The sequence below is a fragment of the Anser brachyrhynchus genome, assembly GCF_964034855.1.
Source record: "Anser brachyrhynchus genome assembly, chromosome: 2".
Taxonomy (NCBI): domain Eukaryota; kingdom Metazoa; phylum Chordata; class Aves; order Anseriformes; family Anatidae; genus Anser; species Anser brachyrhynchus.
This window is the reverse complement of record NC_137695.1, coordinates 72,296,559-72,319,466: the sequence shown is the minus strand read 5'-3', so window position 1 is coordinate 72,319,466 and position 22,908 is coordinate 72,296,559. Positions and strand designations below refer to the sequence as shown.

At 42.3% G+C, this 22,908-nt stretch overlaps 1 protein-coding gene across 1 annotated transcript in view; it reads right to left on the bottom strand.

Moving 5' to 3' along the window:
• FBXL7 (F-box and leucine rich repeat protein 7) overlaps positions 1–22,908 on the bottom strand; it is a 187,176-nt gene that overhangs the window by 139,689 nt on the left and 24,579 nt on the right. The window contains exon 2 of the mRNA XM_080578370.1: positions 79–168. Coding sequence (XP_080434496.1) covers positions 79–168 — 90 coding nt within the window. The remainder of the gene's footprint in view (positions 1–78; positions 169–22,908) is intronic.

Genomic DNA, 22,908 nt, shown 5'->3' with positions numbered 1-22,908 from the left:
GAGGAGGGATTCCTTTTCTGAAAATAGCCGGGATTATGCTGGGGGGCCCGACCTGGATAACGAGTACCAGATGCCTACCTTCACTGGTAGCTGCATTCTTCTGGGCTTTGGTGGGCGTGTGATCTGTACTTGAACTCACGTCGGATGAGATGCTTGAGCTGCCTTTGCCTGCAAAGGAAGAAAGGGGTGGAGAAGTTGAGAGGGAGGAAGAACAAGCATGAGTATCAACAGTGAAGAAGACAGACCTTCCATATCAGAACCTGGAACAGTTCCAGGAAGCTTTAAAATAAGTTTAAAGCAGCTGATGTTCATTTTGTACATGAGGGTGGAAACTAACTGCACTGCAACTTATAGCACGTGCATCTTTATCTGTACTAAGGCTGCAGACAGCCTCCTGGGTTAGAGGGGCTCATTACGTATTTGTAAAGCTTTGTTTTAAGTGAAAAGTTTCTCATTAAGAGAATTTTCATAACCAGTTTTCTCATTCAAATACTTCTAAAATAGATCAGGAGAAACAGACACTGACCCTCACCAGCACTAATGATGAAATTCAGGATGCATTAATGGAGTTTTCATCATGTCAGCACATAAAACAGAAATCTATTCAAGTCATTTGCTCATGTGAAAATGAAAGCAAGGCATTTGTGGTGAATGGAGTCAAATCTGGTTGGAGGACGGTCACTAGTGGTGTCCCCCAGGGCTCGGTACTGGGGCCGGTCCTCTTTAATATCTTTATCGATGATCTGGATGAGGGCGTCCAGTGCACCCTCAGTAAGTTTGCAGATGACACCAAGCTAAGCGCGTGTGTCGATCTGCTCGAGGGCAGGAAGGCTCTGCAGGAGGATCTGGATAGGCTGGAGCGATGGGCTGAGGTCAACTGTATGAAGTTCAACAAGGCCAAGTGCCGGGTCCTGCACCTGGGGCGCAACAACCCCAAGCAGAGCTACAGGCTGGGAGATGAGTGGCTGGAAAGCTGCCTGGCCGAGAGGGACCTGGGAGTACTGGTTGATAGTCGGCTGAATATGAGCCAGCAGTGTGCCCAGGTGGCCAAGAAGGCCAACAGCATCCTGGCTGTATAAGAAGCAGTGTGGCCAGCAGGTCTAGGGAAGTGATTGTGCCCCTGTACTCGGCTCTGGAGAGGCCGCACCTTGAGTACTGTGTTCAGTTTTGGGCCCCTCGCTACAAGAAGGACATGGACGTGCTCGAGCGAGTCCAGAGAAGGGCGACCAAGCTGGTGAGGGGTCTGGAGAACAAGTCTTACGAGGAGCGGCTGAGGGAGCTGGGCTTGTTCAGCCTGGAGAAGAGGAGGCTCAGGGGCGACCTCATCGCTCTCTACAGTTACCTTAAAGGAGGCTGTAGAGAGGTGGGGGTTGGTCTGTTCTCCCACGTGCCTGGTGACAGGACGAGGGGGAATGGGCGAAAGTTGCGACAGGGGAGTTTTAGGTTGGATGTTAGGAAGTACTTCTTTACCGAAAGGGTTATTAAGCACTGGAACGGGCTGCCCAGGGAGGTGGTGGAGTCACCATCCCTGGAGGTCTTTAAAAGACGTTTAGATGTAGAGCTTAGCGATATGGTTTAGTGGAGTACTTAGTGTTAGGTCGGAGGTTGGACTCGATGATCTTGAGGTCTCTTCCAACCTAGAAATCTGTGATACTGTGATACTGTAACTGCTGTTTCCTCCTACATCACATTCACTGCTTGAAATAATAAATCATTTTGAAACCAACACTTTTATGGTTGCTATTCTTCACCTCCACTTTTATGCCCCTCTTAACTGGAAATCAGAACAATCGAAGTGTCTTTTCTTATTTTCTTTTCTAAGATTTTTTGCTGCATTTTCTACATCAGGTTCCCCAATCCTCTGTGTAAGGTATCAGACCAAGTAGAAATTAACAACAGAAAAAATACCAAAAAAAATCTTAGGTGCTTCAAAAGAACAGAGGGAGCTAAAACAAAGTTGTCTTTTTGTTTACCTCTGAAGATCAAAGAATGATTTGTTCCCCTTTCCCTTCACTCACACTACTCGATGTCAGTAACTACTAGCAGGGATACATACACTCTGCTACCACAGCGGGAACCAGAGCAACCACTCCGAGCATTATATGAAATAAATCTAGAGAGAGGCAAGGTAATGAATGCTGTTACATTTTCAGATGTTACCTATCCCCACACACACTGCATCGGTGAAACCTTTAAGAGCTATGTTAGTTTTTGAACCAAAATTACACTGTAGGCAGAAAGCTAGCTGACACCACGTTTTTGTCACTTGAGTGAACCTATAATCACAGGAATGTTAGCAAGAGATTTTCTGATCTGTTATTTCAATCAAGCATTCCTTGGGGTTCTGGGTTATAGTATGCCTGGTTTTCATAACATTTAGATGTAAGGAGGAGGTCTGCTTTTTAAAGGTGCCACAACAGAACAAGGATTTAAGTTTTAATGGGAAACGACTGGAGAATGTGCAAACGTAGGTTGCTTCACAACCAAGGTACTGCCACTTAATCTGTCAGCCAACCCTAGAGAATCATTCTCCACATAAAGTTGCTTAAGTTAACATGCTTAGATTTGAGAGATGATTATAGAGTGAAAGGATATTAAAAAGGCCAGAAGGAAGTGAAAAAAAAGAAAGAATGGCTAAAGCTAGTAGTTGGGTGGGGTGAAGACAAAAAAAGTGCACATTCAGTGATTCACTAACTCCTTTTTACATTCCTTTAAGAAGTTAAGCAAACCCAAGAAGTAGTGCCTCTAGAATATCATTCAATTGCTTGCAAGCTGTGGCACGAGTTGGAGTAATGCACTGTGGTCTTTCTAGAAATGACTGCCTCAAAATAGCTCTCCAGCTAAAGGCAACCAGGGTTGTGGTAGTAGAAAAGCAAATGAGAAAACAGAAGAATAACTGTAAAATGCTAAGTCCCAGGAAAAGGCCAGAGAAGTTGGAACACCTGCAGTAGCCAATAAGCAAATAATTATGGCATATGTATTTAGATGGTTTTGCTGCTACCAGAAACTACTCATTTGCCAAACATTAGAGCTGCAAAAGCAGGAAAACTTCCAAGGAGTATCAGCTGCTCTCCTTACAGAAAGGAAAGAACAAAGAAATCAACTCAAAACACAATTTCCTCAAGGCAAATGAAGAGGACTTCCTCTAAAGGGAGAAAAAAAATCTTCTGGGGGGAAAAGGAAGTCAGTGGTACCAAACAACAGCATAGCTGCTAGCTGGGCAGCTGTAGCATGGGTTATTTTCACAAAGTCATTGTTTCCTGCAGCTACATATCTCCCCCACTAACATCAGTAATATTTACATTTAGACTGCATTCAAGTAAGCCTCCAAGAGCACAACAAAAATGTTTTACCCACTGTAGGGTGCTGATCACCAGTACATCCCGTAGCAACAGATTTACAAGAGTACACTTCTGTAGTAACTGTGAAATACCAAGATATATGTCAAGGCAATTACCATTTCAGTCTACTTGAATATTAAAATATTTCAACTCCTTGTGAGAAGTTAAAACTGGAAATTAAGAAGAACAATCTATTCTTGTTACTGCTTGCACTGTATACAAGTCCTTCCTGCAACTATACTTTTAATATTTTGTGATAGTTTTAGAGTCTTCCCTTACTACACACAAACCCCAAACAAGCCTTTTCCCTGTCTACACTGAAACACTCCATTTGGGTAGGCGGGGGAAGCAGGAGATGTTTTCTAGTAAATTTTCAACAAATGTTTTAAATAGATTAGCAGGCCCTATTCTTGTACAGCAAAACAAAGCTGTTCACTTCTAATAGCCTAGATTTAGCTGCTGAAGCCTCACGTACACATGCAAGAGCTAACATGACAGCGTATAAGCATTCAACAAATGAGTTTGATGGTTGGAAAAAAATGCATACTCAGCAAGCTCACAAATGCCACAAAATAAGCAGTTGTGGTTCACACACCAAGATGTCACTGCCATTCAAGGGACCTTAACAGGCTGAGAAAGATGCTGGCAAGAGCCTCAGGAAGTTAATTCAACAAAAGGACATGCCAAGTACTGCATCTGGGCAGGAACAACCCCATGCACCACAACATGTTGAGAAAGAACCTAGACAGAAAGAGATCTGGGGGGCCAGGAGGACACCAGGCTGAACACAAGCCAACAATGTGGCCGTGTGGCAAAGGGGAATTCAGAAAGCACCTGACTCCACGAAGAAGCCTTTTGCTATGCAGTATCTGATGCCTGAATACTCCTGTCAGGAAGTGCGCTGCAAGGCAAAAAGGAAAGAGGCAAATTATGATTCAGCATACGGGACTGGTGCTGCCAGGCATTCAGCAGGTGGTGTGATTCCCAGGTCCCACACACCCAGCCAAGCTCATCTGAGGCAGGGTTCTTCTGCAGCACTTCTCAGGGCACGATCTGCCAACTGCACCGTGTGAATGCTCCTTTCCCCAGTGCCACAGGAAAACCTGACACATCACGTACCACTGATCAGTTCATCTCTTCAAATCAAAAACTGCCCTGAGAAAGTCTGAGCAAGCAAATACAACCCGACAGGGGTTCTAATACGGTGACAACTAGTAGGACCAAACAGGGAGCAATATAGCCAAGATTACAGAAATAAAGACTATTTAATTCTTTGCTTTCTTTATGCGACTCTTCATAAGATAATGGCCTGCAAGATGTTTCCCTAGCATGACTTGAGATTGTCTGAAGTTTCCTTTATGCATTCCACTGTTTTTGATTTCAAAGCCAGAATCACAACCCAAAAGAAAGCACATTCCACTATGGTAGGAGGTAGGTAGGGTGGAAGAAAGCCATTTCCATACAATATAACATAATGCACAGCAGGAGCAAAGGTAGCATGGACTTCACCACACCTAGAAGGAATCATACAGCTACACAGTTGCAATTCAAATCATGTCTGACCTGCTTCTGAAGAATCAAGAGTTTGCTTTTTTTTTCCATCTACTAGTTTCCAAAGCCTTACAATAGTCGTAAGAACAGCACTCCAGCCATATAACCTAGTATCCTATTTCCTACACATTTTATTTTGATCCCACTGGAAGGAAAATTAAAACAAGGCAAGCACGTCACAGACGCTTCCCCTGAACACTGCCACCAGCACTTTGTCACCAATGTTTTTTTTCAGTCATAGATGATCTTTGTGCTTAATAGCCCTATAACCCTACTAAATCTACCTGGTCTCTTTTTGAATCATGATATTAAAATAATGTGTTCCAGTTTCTTTTTTATCACAGGTGGCTATATCAACTAGAACATTAGTTTATTTTTATAAAGTGTTTACATCTTCTGTTTCACTAGAGCAAATTTCTTATTAATCAAAATAATGCTACAGATTATCCGATGAAATATTACTAGAAGATTATGCACAGAATTGGTTGGTCTTATTCCGTATTTCAGTATTACTGCAAAATAAAAAAAGTTTTTTTTCCCCCAGCTGCTTGCATAACTATTTTTTTTCAAGAGCACACTGACTGGGGCAGTATTTCTCCAAACACCTCAGTCCTTCAGGCCAAAGCCTTGCAGGATGTAAGACTCACACGCACAAGGCATCTTAGCCAAATGGAAGCATTTAATAAATATTGGAAAGGAAAAAACCACGAACTCGTGAAAAGCAAACTTCATATTCTGCCAGTCATGCTCATTGCTGAAAAGTGTTGAGGCCATCACAAGTCTGTCAGGACAGAAGCAATGCAATTTAAACCCATCCAGGGAAGTACAGTCTGTAACTGTCCAAGACTGAGAGAAACACTTTTTTTTTTCCCCTAAAGCATATATGCAAAGCCTGTCCTAATATGGACAATGTTTCTGACTGCATTGTTGTAACCTTTGCTTTTTTTTTTTTATTTATTTTGCTCACTGTTACTGAACATATTGATAGCATAAATAGAGGCTGAGTGAATTATGTGATGCAAGTCATAAGATACATGAAAATCATTGACCTATATGATAGAAAAAGGAGTGTCCTGGCAGTAAATCCCTTTCATTCTTCTTTAGAATAGATTTACCACGGTGGGTTTTTTTTTGCAGCACAGCTAGCTGCTCTTGGATTCCTGATGCACGTTTCTATCTCTTCGGGGTTTCTTTGTTGGTTTTGTGCTGTATCTTACATGACTTTCTAACACCATGCAAACAGGCTGTCTTCTTAGAAGCTACCCTGGGAAGACAACAGCAACATTGACCTTGACAAGAAGTCTTAATCCAACGACACATCTGCCTTCACCAGATAGTGAAAGAGTTAGCTCTGGACTTAAATGGAAAGTAGAGCCAAATCCATAATTAGTCAAGTTGACATGAAACAAAATGCTAAAACAAAAAATATCAAAAAAAATGAGCAAAAAGTAGCAAAGTCTAAAATAATAACAGCCATTAACTTTTTGAATTTCCAAAAAGCACTGTATTGCAATGACTTTGATGTGAAAAGCCTGAAAAGTTTACTTGAGAAGTCATCAATTCTTGATGAATGATATTATTCAAATTCAACTCTACAAGGAAATGCGTATGTATATGGCTTTTCTACCATATGGTCATTACTTTCTCTTTTACATCTCCAGACAAAACTTTTTTATCAAACATATGTTAACTACATCAAGAAGAGATCCAAGTAAGAAAAAAAAAAAAAGACAAAAAACACACACCAAACCTCAAACCATCAGAGACCATGAGAGGAGAAAAAATCTTTCCCATCACCTATTTCCACAAAACACATTATCCTGATCCAAGTCTCCAAAACTTCAAATGCACACTTTACAACCCGCACACCCACAGATGGCAAATTCCTGGTATGTTTTTAAGTATCCCAATGGAAAATCAAGAACCTATTACAATACTTAGACTTTGAGGATATATGGCATCCTTTAAAGATGCAACACCTCAATTAATTTATTCAAAGTAAATGCAGAGTTGGACTACACGCTTCAGACAATCATTCTGCTTAGACTTTGCATTTCATCAGTGGAAATTATAAACCATAAAACTGGCTGGTTTCCATTCTTAACTTTTAATCACCAAGCAGACTACCACCAGTCTAACGTTGAGGTTAGCCATCTACAAGCATTGTCATTCACTGAAATGCTTTCAGGATGGGTTAAATGTTATTTTACAAATCCATCCAGAATCTTAGAAGCAAGTGATTTTTTGAATCAAAACATGTGCCAGCAGGACACATGCACAGGTTACAAATTTCGTTCCAGGCAACATTTGTCAGGATGTGATAAAACAAACAGTAATCTGAACAAACCCCAATCCTCAAGAAAGGATATATACCAAATGTTTCACAGGATACACTGTGAGAACTGAAGGTTTTGCAGATATTTGGTAGCACTAGCACTTCAGGACACTATTTCTTTCTTAAAATTTTCATAAGTACCATCCCTGTGCACTTTTTTTTTTTTTTTTAAACACACACACACACACACACACACATTTTCTTTCAAAACTCCAGCTACCAGGACTGATTGATTTGGCTGTCAAAATTGGCATAACTTGGCTATGAAATAATATACAGAGTTTAACATTTCCAAAATACCGCAGAACTAAATTCCACCTTAAGCCGTGTAGGCCAATTTGGGCCTTGCTGTTGTTGCTTGTCCAGTCCCTGTCTTCCTGGCCATTTTAAGTGCCACAGTATGTTACAAAATCCCACCCAAATGCATTCAGAACATAACTGCATTTACTACAAACGAATACAAAACTCACTCCAAGTGAAAAGGCAAATAATACACTGAAAAGCAAGTAACAGAGGCCAAAAAAAGAAAGTGCTTAGAGTTCAGAGAATTCACACACCCAGCTGGCAAGACAAGAGTCAACTGGTTACTTGCTGCTCAGCCAACGGAGAAAAGAAACAGTGATTAATTTAATTGCCATAACTGAGGCAGCTATATGAAAGCAGAGATGGTCTTGTCAGAGAAGTCACACAGTTGAAGTATCTAATAATCTGTTCGATGTTTCTTTTCAGTGGAGGAGTGTGTTCCTTTAGCTTAAGGCATAGAAGTACTTCTACCAAATTCAAACTACTTAGCAGCTGAAGATATCCACATATCAAAATCTCTTGTATGGCCTCTGTCACCTTACTCATTTTTAGTACCCTCAAGGAATTCACCCCAGGTGCAGGTGGGACAGCGTACTGGGGGTGCAGCCAGGGCTGCCCCATGCCGACCCCACTGCAGGTCACAGCTGGGCCCGGCAGCCAAGATGGCGGCGCCTCACCTCAGGGACAACCTGGGGAAGGGAAGGCACAATGCTGCCAGGCAGCTGGGGGAAAACGTGTTGGTTTTATTTCATCGAATGACTGAAGTTGGAAGGAATTCCTGGAGGTCACCTGGTCCAAGCCCTCTTACCAAGCAGGGCCCCCTAGAACAGGTTGCCCAGGACCATAGCCAGATGACTTTTGAAGATCTCCATGGAGGAGGACTCCACAACCTCTCTGGGCAGCCTGTGCCACTGCTTGGTCACCCTCACAGTACAGAAGTGCTTCCTGGTGTTCAGACAGCAACTCCCATGTTCCAGCATGTGCCCACTGCCTCTTGTCCTGGAACTGGGCACTGCTGAGAAGAGCCTGGCTCTGTCCTATTTCCACCTTCCCTGCAGGGATTTATACACACTGATGAGATTCACTCCCCACCCCACACCCTGAGCCTCCTCTTCTCCAGGCTGAACAGTCCCAGCTCTCAGCCTCTCCTCACAGCAGAGATGCTCCAGGCCCTTCATCATTTCATGGCCCTTCACTGGACTGCCCCCATGTCTCTTTGTACTGGGGGGCCCAGCACTGGACCCAGTACTCCAAGTGTGGCCTCACCAGTGCTGGGCAGAGGGGCAGGATCACCTCCCTCCACCTGCTGGCACCACTTGGCCTAATGCAGCCAGGATAACTCCGGTCCCCTTTGCCACACAGGCATGTTGCTGGCTTGTGTCCAGCCTGCTGTCCTCCTGGACCCCCAGGTCTCTTTCTGTCAATACACTTCCCAGCTACCCAGTCCCCATCATACATTAGGGGGATTTGTCTGTGTTTCTCACTATCCAATTCTATTTTAACTGACAATACATCAGTCTTCCCTAGGTCAAGTCTGTTTTGCCCATGATAGTGATTTTTTCTTCCAGTCTATCTCCACCCATGAGTTTTTTCATCCTATATTCTCCCCCTGTCCTGTTGACTAGGGGGAGTGAAAGAGGAGCTGGGTGGGCATCTGGCAGCTGAACAAGGTCAAAAAAAAAAAAACAGAATTAAACAACTGTTTCAGATGAGAAATTACATGTAGCCAACAGAGCACGCACTTGAGAACCAGAAAGCACAACATTTCTATCACTGCACTGTTTTTTCACATCAGAAGACACGAAAAAACTGTTTTTCAAATTCAACAGTCTTGTATTAACAGAAATCAAAAAAGCAGTATCCTCTGCTCACGATTCCTGTTGTTCACCTCCATGCACTTTGCAAGCTTTCCTTAAACAACCTCTTATACAACCAGTCTTCGGTTCACTCTTGTGAACAGCATCTGCTGGCAGTACTTTGTTCACTTGGCCAAATACCCTTCTGGAGTTTCTTGATATCAAGATATCCTGACAGAGACAACAGGACAATGGGTGCACAGTACTTATAAACTGTAAATTGCTCCTTACAGCAAGCCCAACAATCAGTAGTTAGTGGTTCTCCAACACAAATCAGATTCTTAAAAGAGCATTAAAAATTATACAAGAATAGGACAATACTTACAACCAATTGAGAATAGCTAACTCTTGAGATACAGCTTTTTACTACTGCCTTTTTTAACCAATGTTACAACAAGATTCAACAAACCACTTGCAAGGTGAAGTTGTAATAACAAGGGCAATAACGATTGGTTTAACTCTAATGTAAATAGAACTGCGGAAGTTCTGCAGCCAGAAAGGCAATGATTTATCCACTATACTGTAAAATGCTTTGAAAACTTTCATAAAAACAGATGCGTTGGACTGAATTTTTCAGAAGTGTTTAGCAGTGATGCCTATTGCCAGGAAGGCAAACCTGTTCAGAAAGGCTGGATTAAAGATGTAAAGCATAAGTAGGATTCCTGGTTTAGAGACAGTTAACTAGCTCTAGGAGATTCTACTTGCTGTGCCTTGATGGAAACCTACTTGGACTGTAGTTTTAAATTCCTTAATGCACATCTTACTGCCAAGTTACTTACTATGATTTCAGAATGGCTAGAGACTTTATTTAATGAAGTCTTCAAGCAGACTCATGTAATCTAATCTAAAGGGGCAGGGCACTCAATTTAGTTTTCTTAAATAACCTGTCTCACTCCCGTGCCTTTGCTTCTCTAATGTAATTAATGATACTGAACCCCTTTCCTAGAGAATTTCAATGCTTACTGGGGGACTTCTTAACTAAAACCTGTTAAATGGGACAGTATACTAAAATCACTGTGATTTCTGAAGATAGCATGTACTATACTTATGAAAGTATTTCACCATAGAGAGGGATGAATAGCACATACCACCTCTGAGTTTATACGTAAGTAATAATGTATAAAACTTACAGAATAGTTTGGTTAGAAGAGACCTTCAAAGATAATCTAGTCCAACTGTTTGACCTCTATAGGGCTAACCAAACGTTAAAGCACGTTACTGATAGCACTGTCCAGATGCTCCTTGAACACTGACAGGCATCAGGTATCAGCCACCTTTATAGGAAGCCTGTTCCAGTGTTTGATGACCCTCACGGTAAAGACATTTTCCAGATATAATGAAAAGCCAGAAAAAAACTGCTGTCACACAGCATCTGGGAGAGCAAGGAGTGACCACCAGCCCTGCAGCCACCAAGGTCAGTGCAGAAGGAGGGGGAGAGGTGCTCCAGGCATGCAGCAGCAGTTCCCCTGCAGCCTGTGGAGAGGCCCCTGGTGGAGCAGGCTGTCCCCCTGCAGCCCATGTGTCCCACACGGAGCAGATCTCCACGCTGCAGCCCCTGGAGGAGCCCCCGGTGGAGCAGGTGGATGTGGCCTGGAGGAGGCTGCGGCCCATGGAGAGCCCCCGCAGGAGCAGGCCCCGGGCCGGAGCTGCAGCCCGTGGAGAGGAGCCCACGCAGGAGCAGGGGGTCTGGGGGGAGCTGCTGCCTGTGAGGGACCTGTGCTGGAGCAGTTTGCTACTGATGGATGGACCCCATGGTACGGAGCCATGTGGGAGCAGTTCTTGAAGAGCTGCTGCCTGTGGGCAGCCCCCCCAGGATCAATTCGGGAAGGATGGCATCCCATGGGAGGGACCCCACGGGGAGCAGGGGCAGAGAGTGACCGTGAGGCAGAGACGAAGCATTAGGGACTGACCACAGCCCCCCATTCCCTGTTCCTCTGCACTGCTCGGGGGGAGGACATAGAAGAAGGTGGACGGGGGGAAGGTGGATTTTTTTCTTTGCTTTTAGTTTCTCACAGCTCTAGTCTGATAGTGATAGGTAATAAATTACATTAATCTCCCTATGCTGAGCCTGTTTTGCCTGTGACAATAACTGTTGAGTGAACAGTTGAGTGAACTCCCTGTCCTTATCTCAACCCTTGAGTGCTTTTCATCATATCTTCTCCCCCCCTTTTACTTTGAGGAGGGGGAGTGAGAGAGTGGTTGTGGTGAAGTTCAGCTGCCCAGCTGGGTAAAACCACCACAACACCAAAGATTTTGAACTCAAGTTATCCACGATCACTGTGGCCAAGACACCCACCATCACCTTTCCCACAAAAACTTCCCTTTTCTCAAACAACAGGTCCAGGAGGGCTACTTTCCTGGTTGGATCACTTGGCACTTGTGATAGGAAGTTATCTTCAACGTGCTTTAGGAATTTCCCAGCCTTGTCATGGCAGTATGATATTCCCAGTTTATGTCTGGGAAGCTGAAGTCTCCCATAAGGATGAGGGCAACCACTCACAAGAATTCCCCCAGTTGCCCATAGAATAGCTCATCTGTGCCATCATCCGAAATGAGTGTTCAACAGTACATACCCAAGACAACATTTGCTTTGCTATCCATCCCCTTAATCCCCACCCAGAGGCTCTCTGTCACAACATCCCCAATGGTAAGTCTAATCAGTCTAATACCCCCAGTACAGTCTAATCTCTCCCTTACATACAGCACAACGCCTCCACCTCACCTGCCCTGCCTGTCCCTCCTGAACAGCTGACCACCCTCCATCCCTGCACTCCAGCTGTGGGACTCACCCTACCAAGTCTCACTAATACCAATGATTTCACAGATCTGGGAAAGGACCAAAGCTTCCAGTTCATCCCATTTGTTCCTCAGACTGCATGCACTGGTATACAAGCATTTCAGACGTGCTCCTGAACCTGCAGTGCTCCCTGGAGCAGCACAGATGCTCCCATCAGCCTTGTCACCCTCAGACAGTGCTGCACCATCCCTTGTCATAACCTTGGTGTTCCTAATGGTACCCTCCCCCCCCCCCCCCCACCCCCCCCCGACCGATCCTAGTTTAAAGCCCTCTCCATCGGTCTTGCCAGGTTATGGGCCAAGAAACATTTCCCCCATTGAGACAGGTGGGTCCCATCAGGCCCCAGCAGACCTCTCATCTCAAAGACTCTTCCATGATTTTAAAACCCCAAGTTCTGATGGAGAAGTCAATCTCGGAGCCAGTCACTGATGACCTGGGCTTAACCATTTTTCTGTCTCTCCCCATTACTGGGAGGATTGAGAAAAACACTACCTGTGCTCCTGAATCCTCTAGCTGTCTTCCCAGGGCCCTGAAATCTCATTTAATAGACTTCAGGCTTCCTGTAGTTACACCGTTGATACACACTTGAAAGAGAAGGAATGGGCAGTAGTGCAAAGGCTGTATTGTGCTCAAAAGCTTGCTGGTTACACCCCTGATCTGAGCCCCAGGGGGACAGCAAACTTCTCTGTGAGGAGGGTCTGGCCTGCAGGTGGGAGCCTCCCTTCACTTGAGGAGGGAGCCACCTCTGTCTGCAACCCACTGCCATTTCTTCATGGCACTGCGCTTGATGCCGCACTTGCTTCAAGGCCTTGGTTGATCTGACCTTGGAGGGCAAACTTGCATGGATGCCTCTTCTTCCCTCTTTTCACATCCCTTGTCTGCCACACCCAGAGCCTTGTACTCACCCATCCAGCAGTGGAAGCTGAGCGGGCAGACAGGGGCTCCTCTTTTGGCTCCATGCAGTAACTTGCTTCCCCTCCTCAGTGTCCCTCAAGTTGCTGCCTTTATCCCCGTGCAGATCAAATGCCAGGCCTGCCTCAGCAGTGGCCGCACCAGGTTAGCTGCCCGTACTCTAGAAGCCAGTCCTGCTCTGTAGCCTTCTACTCCACCATAGAAATGGGGAAATAAAACTTTGTCCTTCTAAGAAAACTCAGTGATTTGTAGGAAGCTCTTTCATTTATTCGATGTTGGTCTTCTTAGTACAATTTGTCTTCCAATCACCAAAATATTTTGAGGGATATTTACTCATGATACATTGTTCTAAAGTTTGCTTAAAAATACTTCCTTAGTACACATCTCCCAAGCACCACCTAACCTTAACTTTATTCTTAATCCAACTAACAGGCCAAATTAGCTATTAAACCAACACAATGAATTTAATCAACATGATTGAGTCTTAAACATCATTTCACTTCATTGCCAAGATCTCCACTGATTTTGTTTGTTGCCTTCCCACCCCCAATTTTCAACAGAATTCTGGTCTTTTGTATTCAGAAAAGGCAAGATCTGTTTAGTTCAATGCCAAGCATAAATCAGCAGACTTCATTTGTACATTACCGTAAGAAACATGCCAGTGATTGGAGGTAATCTGAGAGGATGAGCTCCAAAGATTCTTAGTGGCTGCAGAACCTACTGCTGCACTAGAATGCATCAGGCATTTGGTACAGGTTTGAGTTTCATTTGGTAGTAACATACTGTTATGAAGTCTAAAACTGAAAACACTAAATATATGGTTGTCTTCCACAATAATACTATTAACATTTAAAATCTGTATTTAGATTTTCCACACACAACTAGTCCCAGCATTTGAAAACAAGAGGTAATATTAAACTTTTAAGGATCTTTACACTCATTTCACTTAAAGCACAATCGTTTCACTCAGCTTTGGTGAGGCCGCACCTCGACTACTGTGTTCAGCTTGCAATATGCTCATCTGAAATCTAGCGAAGTTTGGATACCATACTGAAAATGTTCACACAGAAGCTTTTGCTAAAGGTGTTTTGCTTTCCTGGTCCAACATTAAAATGGCAAAATGAGGTACAGCATAAATTGCAGATCTGAAAAATACATATTTTCCTCTATCTTAGCCCTAAACTTGATCAGTAAGCTAATTAGATTCTTCCTATAACTTCATGACTACTAAATCAGATACACTGGGAGCACAAGGAACCCACAGTTAGAGGTAGCTGCTGTGGTGGTACTGTCAGAGAGGCTCTTCTGGCGTAGTACATAATAACACCAAACAACCAACTGGAAATTTGGGAGCCATTGTAATGTTGACAGCTGGTTAAGTCAGGGTAAAAACAGACAAGGAAGTGAAATACCTTTCACCAAGACAGCACAGAAAAATTATTCTGGCATCAATGTACACGGTGAAAAGCAGTGCAAAAAGCTTTCACATCACAGTACAATGTGAAAGCCCCAAACTTTTTTTTTTTTAAATACAGTAAAGAAGAACAAAGGAATCTGACAGCTGAGGAGAAACAGACAAGGATCACTTTACTCCTTTAGATAAGCATAGTCACTTCCAGCTTTTCTTCACTGATGGACATAGGGAGGGGAAGTGAGGGAAAGGGAAGTAGCTGACTAAGTAGTAGAACGTAAGTAGAGTAGTAGAATGCAAGTAGAGGGAGATCTTAAAAATTATGGGATTTTGAAAACTAAGTAAGAGTTTTGTGAAAAAGGTACAGTGATACAAAGTGGTATCTTAAAGGCAATTAAAAGGAGGTGATTAACACACTTGAGAAATCTCTTATTTTCTTCTATATTATCAAGTCTATCAAAGTTAAAAGCCACGTTTAGGTTCAGAAAGCAACTCATCAGCATAACTGAATTAAAAACAGTAAGAGTATGAGAGACAATGCTTCCAATGGCAAAATGAATCATGAATCAAACTTCAAAGCTTCACACTATAATTATGACTATCAACTTTGAATTTTCAGAATGCAGAGAAAGAGGAAAAAGAAACCTAAAGAAGCTCTAACTCTGCCGTAACCACAGAACGTCTGGCAAAGTTAGCAAACAAAACTTAAAAAATCTTTTAAAAAGAACAGGCCTGCATATTTTATTTTTACACTCATTTTCAACTATTAAAGTATTCAGCATCAGTTTAAAGTCTATCAAATATGGTTTGCAAGCTGCCAGCAATGTGAAACTGCATCATAACAGATTATTTTATTACAATAGAAGTAATTACATTATTCCTGTTGAAAACTTTAGTTTCAATTGCATAACCATCATCTTTTGGTCTTAACTCTGTACAGAGCCTGCATGCAACACAGCTACATAATTTGCTGCTGTGGTCACTGCCTGAATACTAGGACTGACTTGGGAATAGATGCTTATCCAAAACAAAACAGAGGCTCATCTATCCCCATAATATGAACAGGACAGTAATTCTCCATTGAAATTACACAGCTTCCAGGGCTAATTCAGCATTTTTGTTTCCTCTGAAGTATTATCAATTTTTCAGCTGTTTTCCATATAAACCTTCCTTTCAGAGAACACAGTATGGCAAGGAAACTCTCACAAGAGTTAACCGCAAACGTATCAGTCGCAATACATTAGAACTTCCTCATCTATTTTAAGCACAGTTTACTCCAAGGTATCCCAACAGTCTAGCAACAAAAAGACAAAGGACAGTTTTTAGCCTGCCCTACTACCTTCACCAGGGCACAGTTATTTATAACCCACATGGACATTCAACATGGGAAGGACACATTAAGACAAAATGAAGGTAGCTAGCATCTAGCCTGTTGATTAATCAGTAATTCAGTTTTGTTCATTGATAATTTTTCCATTCTTACTAGGTAGCAGTATATGTGCTACTGACATAAAGATTGTTTGGTTATAGCCTGAGGATAAGAAAATCCCTTCTGAAATATATCCATGAAGCTCAGACTGAGCTAAGTAATTCTGTAAGAATTTCAGAATGGCACTCCTTTCAGAAGTGTTTAGCTAGCATCTCCATGAAAAGACATTCTTCACTCCTTTCTTTCTGGCAGTATGGACAAGAAATAATTCTGTCCTTAGGAATAAAGAAAGCAAGCTTTAAAAAAAATCATATTCCTTCAGCAGTATTCAGTATTAGCACCTCATTAGAAAGAAAAAAAAATAAAACTAGTGTAACTTCTGTAGCAGAAGTTGAATGAACAGAAACAACTGGACAGCCACTTAGAGCCACAGCCAAGATAAGCAGCTGAAAGAAGGCTAAGGACAGCAACTACTTAACCTTGGTTTAGTGCAGCCAGAGCAGCTCACACTGTTCTACTTTAACCAGCCTAGATTTCTTATGTTTAAGGCAAAACCAAAAAAAGACGATGAGAAGTAGATTGAGTCTGTGAAGTCACATGGAAGCCAAAGACATTGGCCAAATTTATATACAGCAGGTATGCTGGTGACTATTACACAGGTCAGTACAGTCTCCATCTCAGATGTTCCTGACTGGATGGTTTCAGGAACCAAAAAGCATACCAGGACAAAGTCACTCCCCTCCCGGCCCTGAGGGCACTGTTTGCCCGCCCCAGGGCCTCCCTTTTCCCACCTGCCCAGGCCCCCGCACCAGGCCCTGCCCCAGCAAGGCCACAACAAGGCCGTGCTACAGCCCCCACAGCCCTGCCCTGCCCCACACCGATTCCTACAACATTCATTTAACTTCTGCCAAGTTACTTCTCTGACCCACCTCATCTGTACAGAAGGGGGGGCCGCCATTTGACACCAGATCTTCACATCGTCTCACAATGGCATGTGCGCACCCTGAAATGTTCAGTGTAACCTCAGTGAATCATCTCTGTTTCTTGATCCTATTTTGACATGTTTTAATCAAGCAGCACTGGTAAGAAATGAACAAAAGCCACACCAAAGATAAATATCAAAAGTATTCTCTACAGTGACCCAACAGACGGAAAAAAAAACATGAAGCTTTATAATAACAGAAAATTGTTGAGCAGCGCATAGATGGCATATAAAGTGGTGCAACTGCCTATGGCAACATAACAGCAACAAGTACAGAGGAAACAGTTCATTATCTCGACAAAATGCTATGAAAACAAAAACAAAAAATCAAAAGGTCTCATAGCATGGCAACGAAACTAAAAATCGAAACAGGACTGTTAACTGGTCTGAAGCTAATGGAAAGCACAGACCAGGCTCTGTAGTCTATAGGCTAAGGTCCAAGCACGCTATCTGCAAGCTCCTTCTGTTTCTTTCCTTACAAAATCTGCCACTCAGTTATTCAGTGTGGTGGTTTTCACATCATCCTGAAACCGACTATGCTCGCTAAGTAGCACAATGAAGGGAGATGGCCCAGTTGGCTCTATTTAAGGGTTAGCACCTTGTTCCTTGTGACTTTGAAAGACATGACCTGATGAAACAAATGAAATGAAGCAGAGTCCACAACAGCTTTTACGGCAGACCTGTTAGGCCAGAGTATCCAAGTATGAGTACTTTCATAATTGAATAAAATACAACTCATCTTCCTCCAGTTCTTTCAGTCTCTCTGGTTAGCTTAATTCTGCTGAAAGCAGTCATCCACGGTAAATCATTTCTGTGAGAAGTACTCCACTCCTCGACTGCAATCTTACTGACAAATGTTCTCAAAGCAACCTTCAAGTGCAAAATAGAAGCGCTGGACAATTTAGCCATTCAGGATTTATTCTGCTTCTTCCTGACTTTGCTCCAACTTGTCTGATGATTTCTAGCAACAAAGTTCACTAACATAATTTCTAATTTTAAGTTTTTGGTGGGAGACAGAGCAAGTCAGGACTTTTGCATGCAAAAGCAGAGCACAGAGCAGTAAAGTTATGTCCTGGGAATTAACTACAGTTACACATTTCCTCCCCGTCCCTCCTTTTTGAAAAAACCTTGTCTAGTGCCATTTGGCACCTTATATACCTAAGCACTTCCTTAATTAGTGAGCATCTACTCTTGCAGTTGTAGGTAATAGCAAGAAGCATTTAATTTCCAGGGAAGCATAGAGTTTACACGAGCCAAAGGGAAACACCTGCATCTCTCGGACTTCGTATGCCCATGCCTGCGCATCAGATCAAAACATAGCTGATGTCAAAGAGACACAGGTGCAGGAAGCTTGCTCCAGTGTTCATTTCCACAATATCCTTTTAAAAGAACAGCTTATCCTTTGCTAACTACACTTAAGAGAGCTGCTAACTGCTCTTATGATTTTTTTCTAACATATGTTTTAACTAAATGCCACTATAAAATTGCAGTTTGAGAAATGCTGCATACTATGCCAAGAACCTGACTTACTCCTCATAAAGTTTAGTCTTCAAAACCCACCTGTACTGTGACAATAAGGAGCCATACATCTTGTCCAACTTAATTAGAAGTTTTGCTGATTTACCTGGTTCTCCACCATGTTATTCAACGCTACATTTGGAGAAAAATCTAAGAGCTACTCCACCAATCTAACAGAGAAAGGAAGGGCCTTCGGGAAGTTTTAAGATACTCCTCGACCAGTTGACTGGTATGTAAGACAAAACATAATTGAACTGAAATGCAAAAGCGATCCCATGTATCATGGAGTAATTGCCAATGGGATATGCATTAATACCAAAACACAAGCACACATTTACTAAAGCTGACTTCTACAAAACTCTAAAAGATACTGAAGCTATTGTGAAGCAGCAAATTCTCACTTAAACATTATCTAAATATTTCCTGAAGTAGTGCCTTCATTAAAGAAAGTCTGAAGATAATGTTTTTCTAAACTTTCCAAAACTTTTTAAGTACTAGCCCTACAGCTGCAGGAAGACCACCACAGCCCTACACCAGACTGGGACAATCGAGCCCACTAACTCTGTCCAGGCAGCACACTGAGTACCCTGACCAAGTCCTGGTGCAGCAGCAGTCCACGTTTGATTACCATGTCTTCAGCTATTATCTCGCCTGTGCTGATGGTAAGCAGTGCTTGCAACACAAACGGAACAGATCACATCTTGCACAGTAAGTGCCTCAATGAAAAAAAATAAATAAATTTTAAAATCCTCTACATTAGCTCAAGCCAACTTCAGTGGCATTAAAAAAAAATTTTTTTTTGAACCTATAACTGCATGTTCATCTTAAATACGCTACCAGAGGACCTGAGAGAAAGCAAGAACACTTACAATCATCACAGCTGTTTTACCACTGTCTATCATAGCCTTTGTCAAAGAGAGCAAGCTTTATTATATGTTACTTGCTTGAAACATATGCACTGACTGTAGGGGAAGGAAGAAGTAGCAAAGAATACAAGAAAAACTTATCCTATGCCTATTGTCAGAAAACAAGTAGAAATACATGTAAAATGTGGGGTAGTAGAGATGAGATCGTATAAGCAATGTTTTCTAAAAAAATATGCTTTCAACAATGTGGAACAGATGTTTGTACTAATGGAATGATCATACTGTACCTCTGAAATAAATGAAAATCTACCAAGGGAAGTTGCTGTAGGAAAATAACTGAAAATAATTATGCTTTTAGACTGCAAAAACACCACTGTTCCTTTTCTAGAAAGATTCCCTCTGCAACCATTTTACTAGACATAGCACATAATAGATAAGGATATCACATCCAATAATTCATAGATAACTCCAAGAATAAATGCTATTTGATCCATGCTGACCTGAAAACTCAGTGAGGGACTTTATTTCTGCATATAAACGCGCACATGCAGATGCATGCAATCAAAGAGAAATGTAATAGCATTTCCATTTTTAAAACTCTTCAAAAACCAAAGTCTTACAATGCAACAACTGCACCAGTATTACTTCTCTGAAATTCATGCTTTGTATTTCCAATGTCACTGAACATCTCACAGCAAACTATCTCAATGGTTGCTTCTTAAGATCTGGCAGTAACTTCTTTTGTAAACCATCACATTTTCAGTTAGAAAGAGTAATTTGAGCCACAATACTAATATCCAGCTTCAGAAAGCGTTACCATAAAATCAGAAACTGTAGAGACAGGCATCTATTAATGGTGCAAACATCTTTGGTAAGTCAGTTCATTCACAAATGACCGCATACATTCAGAATCTAATAACTGCAACATTTAAAAATGTACACTACTACTGAAGATCCTTTGCCAAAATACCTCTGGCACATAAAGGAAGGGATGTATATTGCACATGCGTCCACCAGACGGGGTCAGACAGAAAGGTCAAGCCGTCTCACAGTTCTGGCTGACAATGCCAGACAGCAGACGCCCTTTTGGCACAGTTATCGTGTTTGACCATGAAGAAAAGCACACTTCTCCCAGAAAGGACTACCATCACACCTTTGCCATTTTTCTTACCTGAAAGCCAAATAACAACTCTTAATATCTGGTTTTAAATGAAAGGTTTTGAGGAATTCATTATGCAAAACTTGATCTGTCACCATGGTGACCTTTCTCTATGCAAAACATGCAGAGGGATAAAGAGGGATAAGCCTCAGCCTAAGCATTCATGCACCCCCCTCCGCTGGTTTACAGCGGTGCTGAATAACCTTCCTTACCCATTTTGGCAGTCTCCATTTCCAAAATAAGTATTCTTGTTTCACACCACCAATATGAACTTAAGGTAAGAACTAACACTGCATGCACTATTCACATTAAAAATAAACACAATAGAAATTATCCCCAGACACAGTGCCCAAAGGAGAGGTACCACTATTTGATTTAGACTCATTCAGTTTACTATAACATGCCAAACAAACATCTTTCTCCACAGTCTTCAAGTCCACCTACTCCCCAGTGACATTCCCAGGCCACAGTCACTCTCTCAAGATGCCCTTCAAGCCCATGAAATCTCTTCAAAGCTACCTCCCCCTTCAAGTCTCTCAGCTGAAATCCTTGACTTAAACAGTCTGCCAGTAGACAAGCAAATGTCTACCAAGCCATGTAGTACTAAATACTATTTGTTTCCTTAAATCTGTCTTTCTATAGCCATCTTTCACACTCACAGCAACAAGATCTGGAGGAGTGGAATTTTATTCTTTCCTTGCAGTCTAGCAGCAGGAACAACCAACCCAAGCAATGTTTCAATTCTGGAAGAGACCATAAAAAGCTTTTTCTCCTCTTTGCTGGTAAGGGCAAACAGTTAATCTTCTAATTCTTTACTGAAAAGAACAGCAGAGAATTAAAACCTCTCTGCAAGTTGATCAAGTACCCACCACAGTGGGTAAAACAAACAGCCAAGTGATATGTAACAGGATCCCTGCAGAGGAATGTAGGGTCATGATAAATGTTATCTTCCACAATGATTTATTCCTTCAAAAACAGCTGTAAAATCAAGGGATGAAGTAGGTGGTCATGTCACTCTCTTCATCTAACAACTCTGCACTGATATAGCGCACTGAACTCGGCTGGCTTTTGTGGCAGCGTTGTAAAAATATGCAGAAGTATCTGTAACTGACAGACAACTGAGCTGCGTGCTTGCAAATAGCTACTTACTGCTTCTCCTGCACAGGCAGAAGGAAGAGACTCAGCTCACTGAAAGCTTTTCAGTTCTGTGGAAGAGCTCATTTGCTCCCCCCATCTGTTCATCCCTTTCCAGTCTCCATCTGAAAAGAAGAATATCCTCTGGAAAACAGGATCCCCAGGACGCATCAGGTTTCTAATCAACGCTGACTGCCTGGTCAGAGTTTGCCTGTGGAGAATGTTTCAGTTACATCACGCTGGAATTTGGCAATAGTCCTGATGTTTAATTAAGCAGTTGTTTTTTGAAGCAAAGCCCACAGTAGGGCAGACCAAGAGATGCAGAGGCCTAATCACACTCCTCTTAACAGCTCTGTCGCTGCGGCACAGTACAGGCTTTGTGAACAGCCCTGCTCTACCAGGCATGTAACTTTTCAGATAACTGGGTGCCTAAATCAGGCTATAGGGGGTTATCTATAGCCAGGAGTATCACAGACACTCACATTTTCAAAGACCAGTGAAAACTGTATTGAATCTGATTTCTGGCAAGTGTGATCTGTACAGCCAGCACTGGGAGAGGTGGTCTACATCCTTCCAGATTTCCTTCTCATAGGAGAAAAGGTCCATAGAGTAGCCATGCCACTGCATTTTCCTACATACAAACTTAAGACCCAACAGGAAGACAATGAAATAGCAAGCACGATGGTTAGGATTTTCCAGGCATTTTTATTCAAAAAATTACTTTCTCCCCAGATTATACAGAAAGGTCAGCACCATGATAATGGTTTAAAGACCTCTTGCTTTAACTTAGCATCCCTGCTTCTGTTGCCCAAAGGTAAAATTTTAAACTTCTTTTTCACAAGCGGGTATTATGACTTCTAGTTTCAACCTGCTTTTCCATGACTGATTTTCATCCCCCTGAATTTTCAGAGGGGAACCAAGGATTACTTCACAGCAGCACACACAGAATAAGCATACCCACTCTCAGCTTTGTTCTACCTCTGGTAAACAAGGGCCATTTCTCGTTTCACAGTCCCAAACACACTACAGTTTTAAAGGAAGTCTACATGGAAGGTGGAGTTGCCACTTTCTCCAAGCAATGTAATAGCACTTTGTGGCAGTTGTTCTGATTTATATTAAACTGCCATTTGAGCTCTCCAAATAGGATCTTTTAGAGAGCCTCTAGTATTATTTTATCAAAAATACTTCCCTGATACACAGTAGTTTTTTCCTTGCCTCCAGCTATACAATGCTGACAATCCATGGTCAGTCCAAAGTCACTCAAGCAACACACTCTGGATCCCTCTCAGCTGCCTCCAATCAATGAGCTGCCCA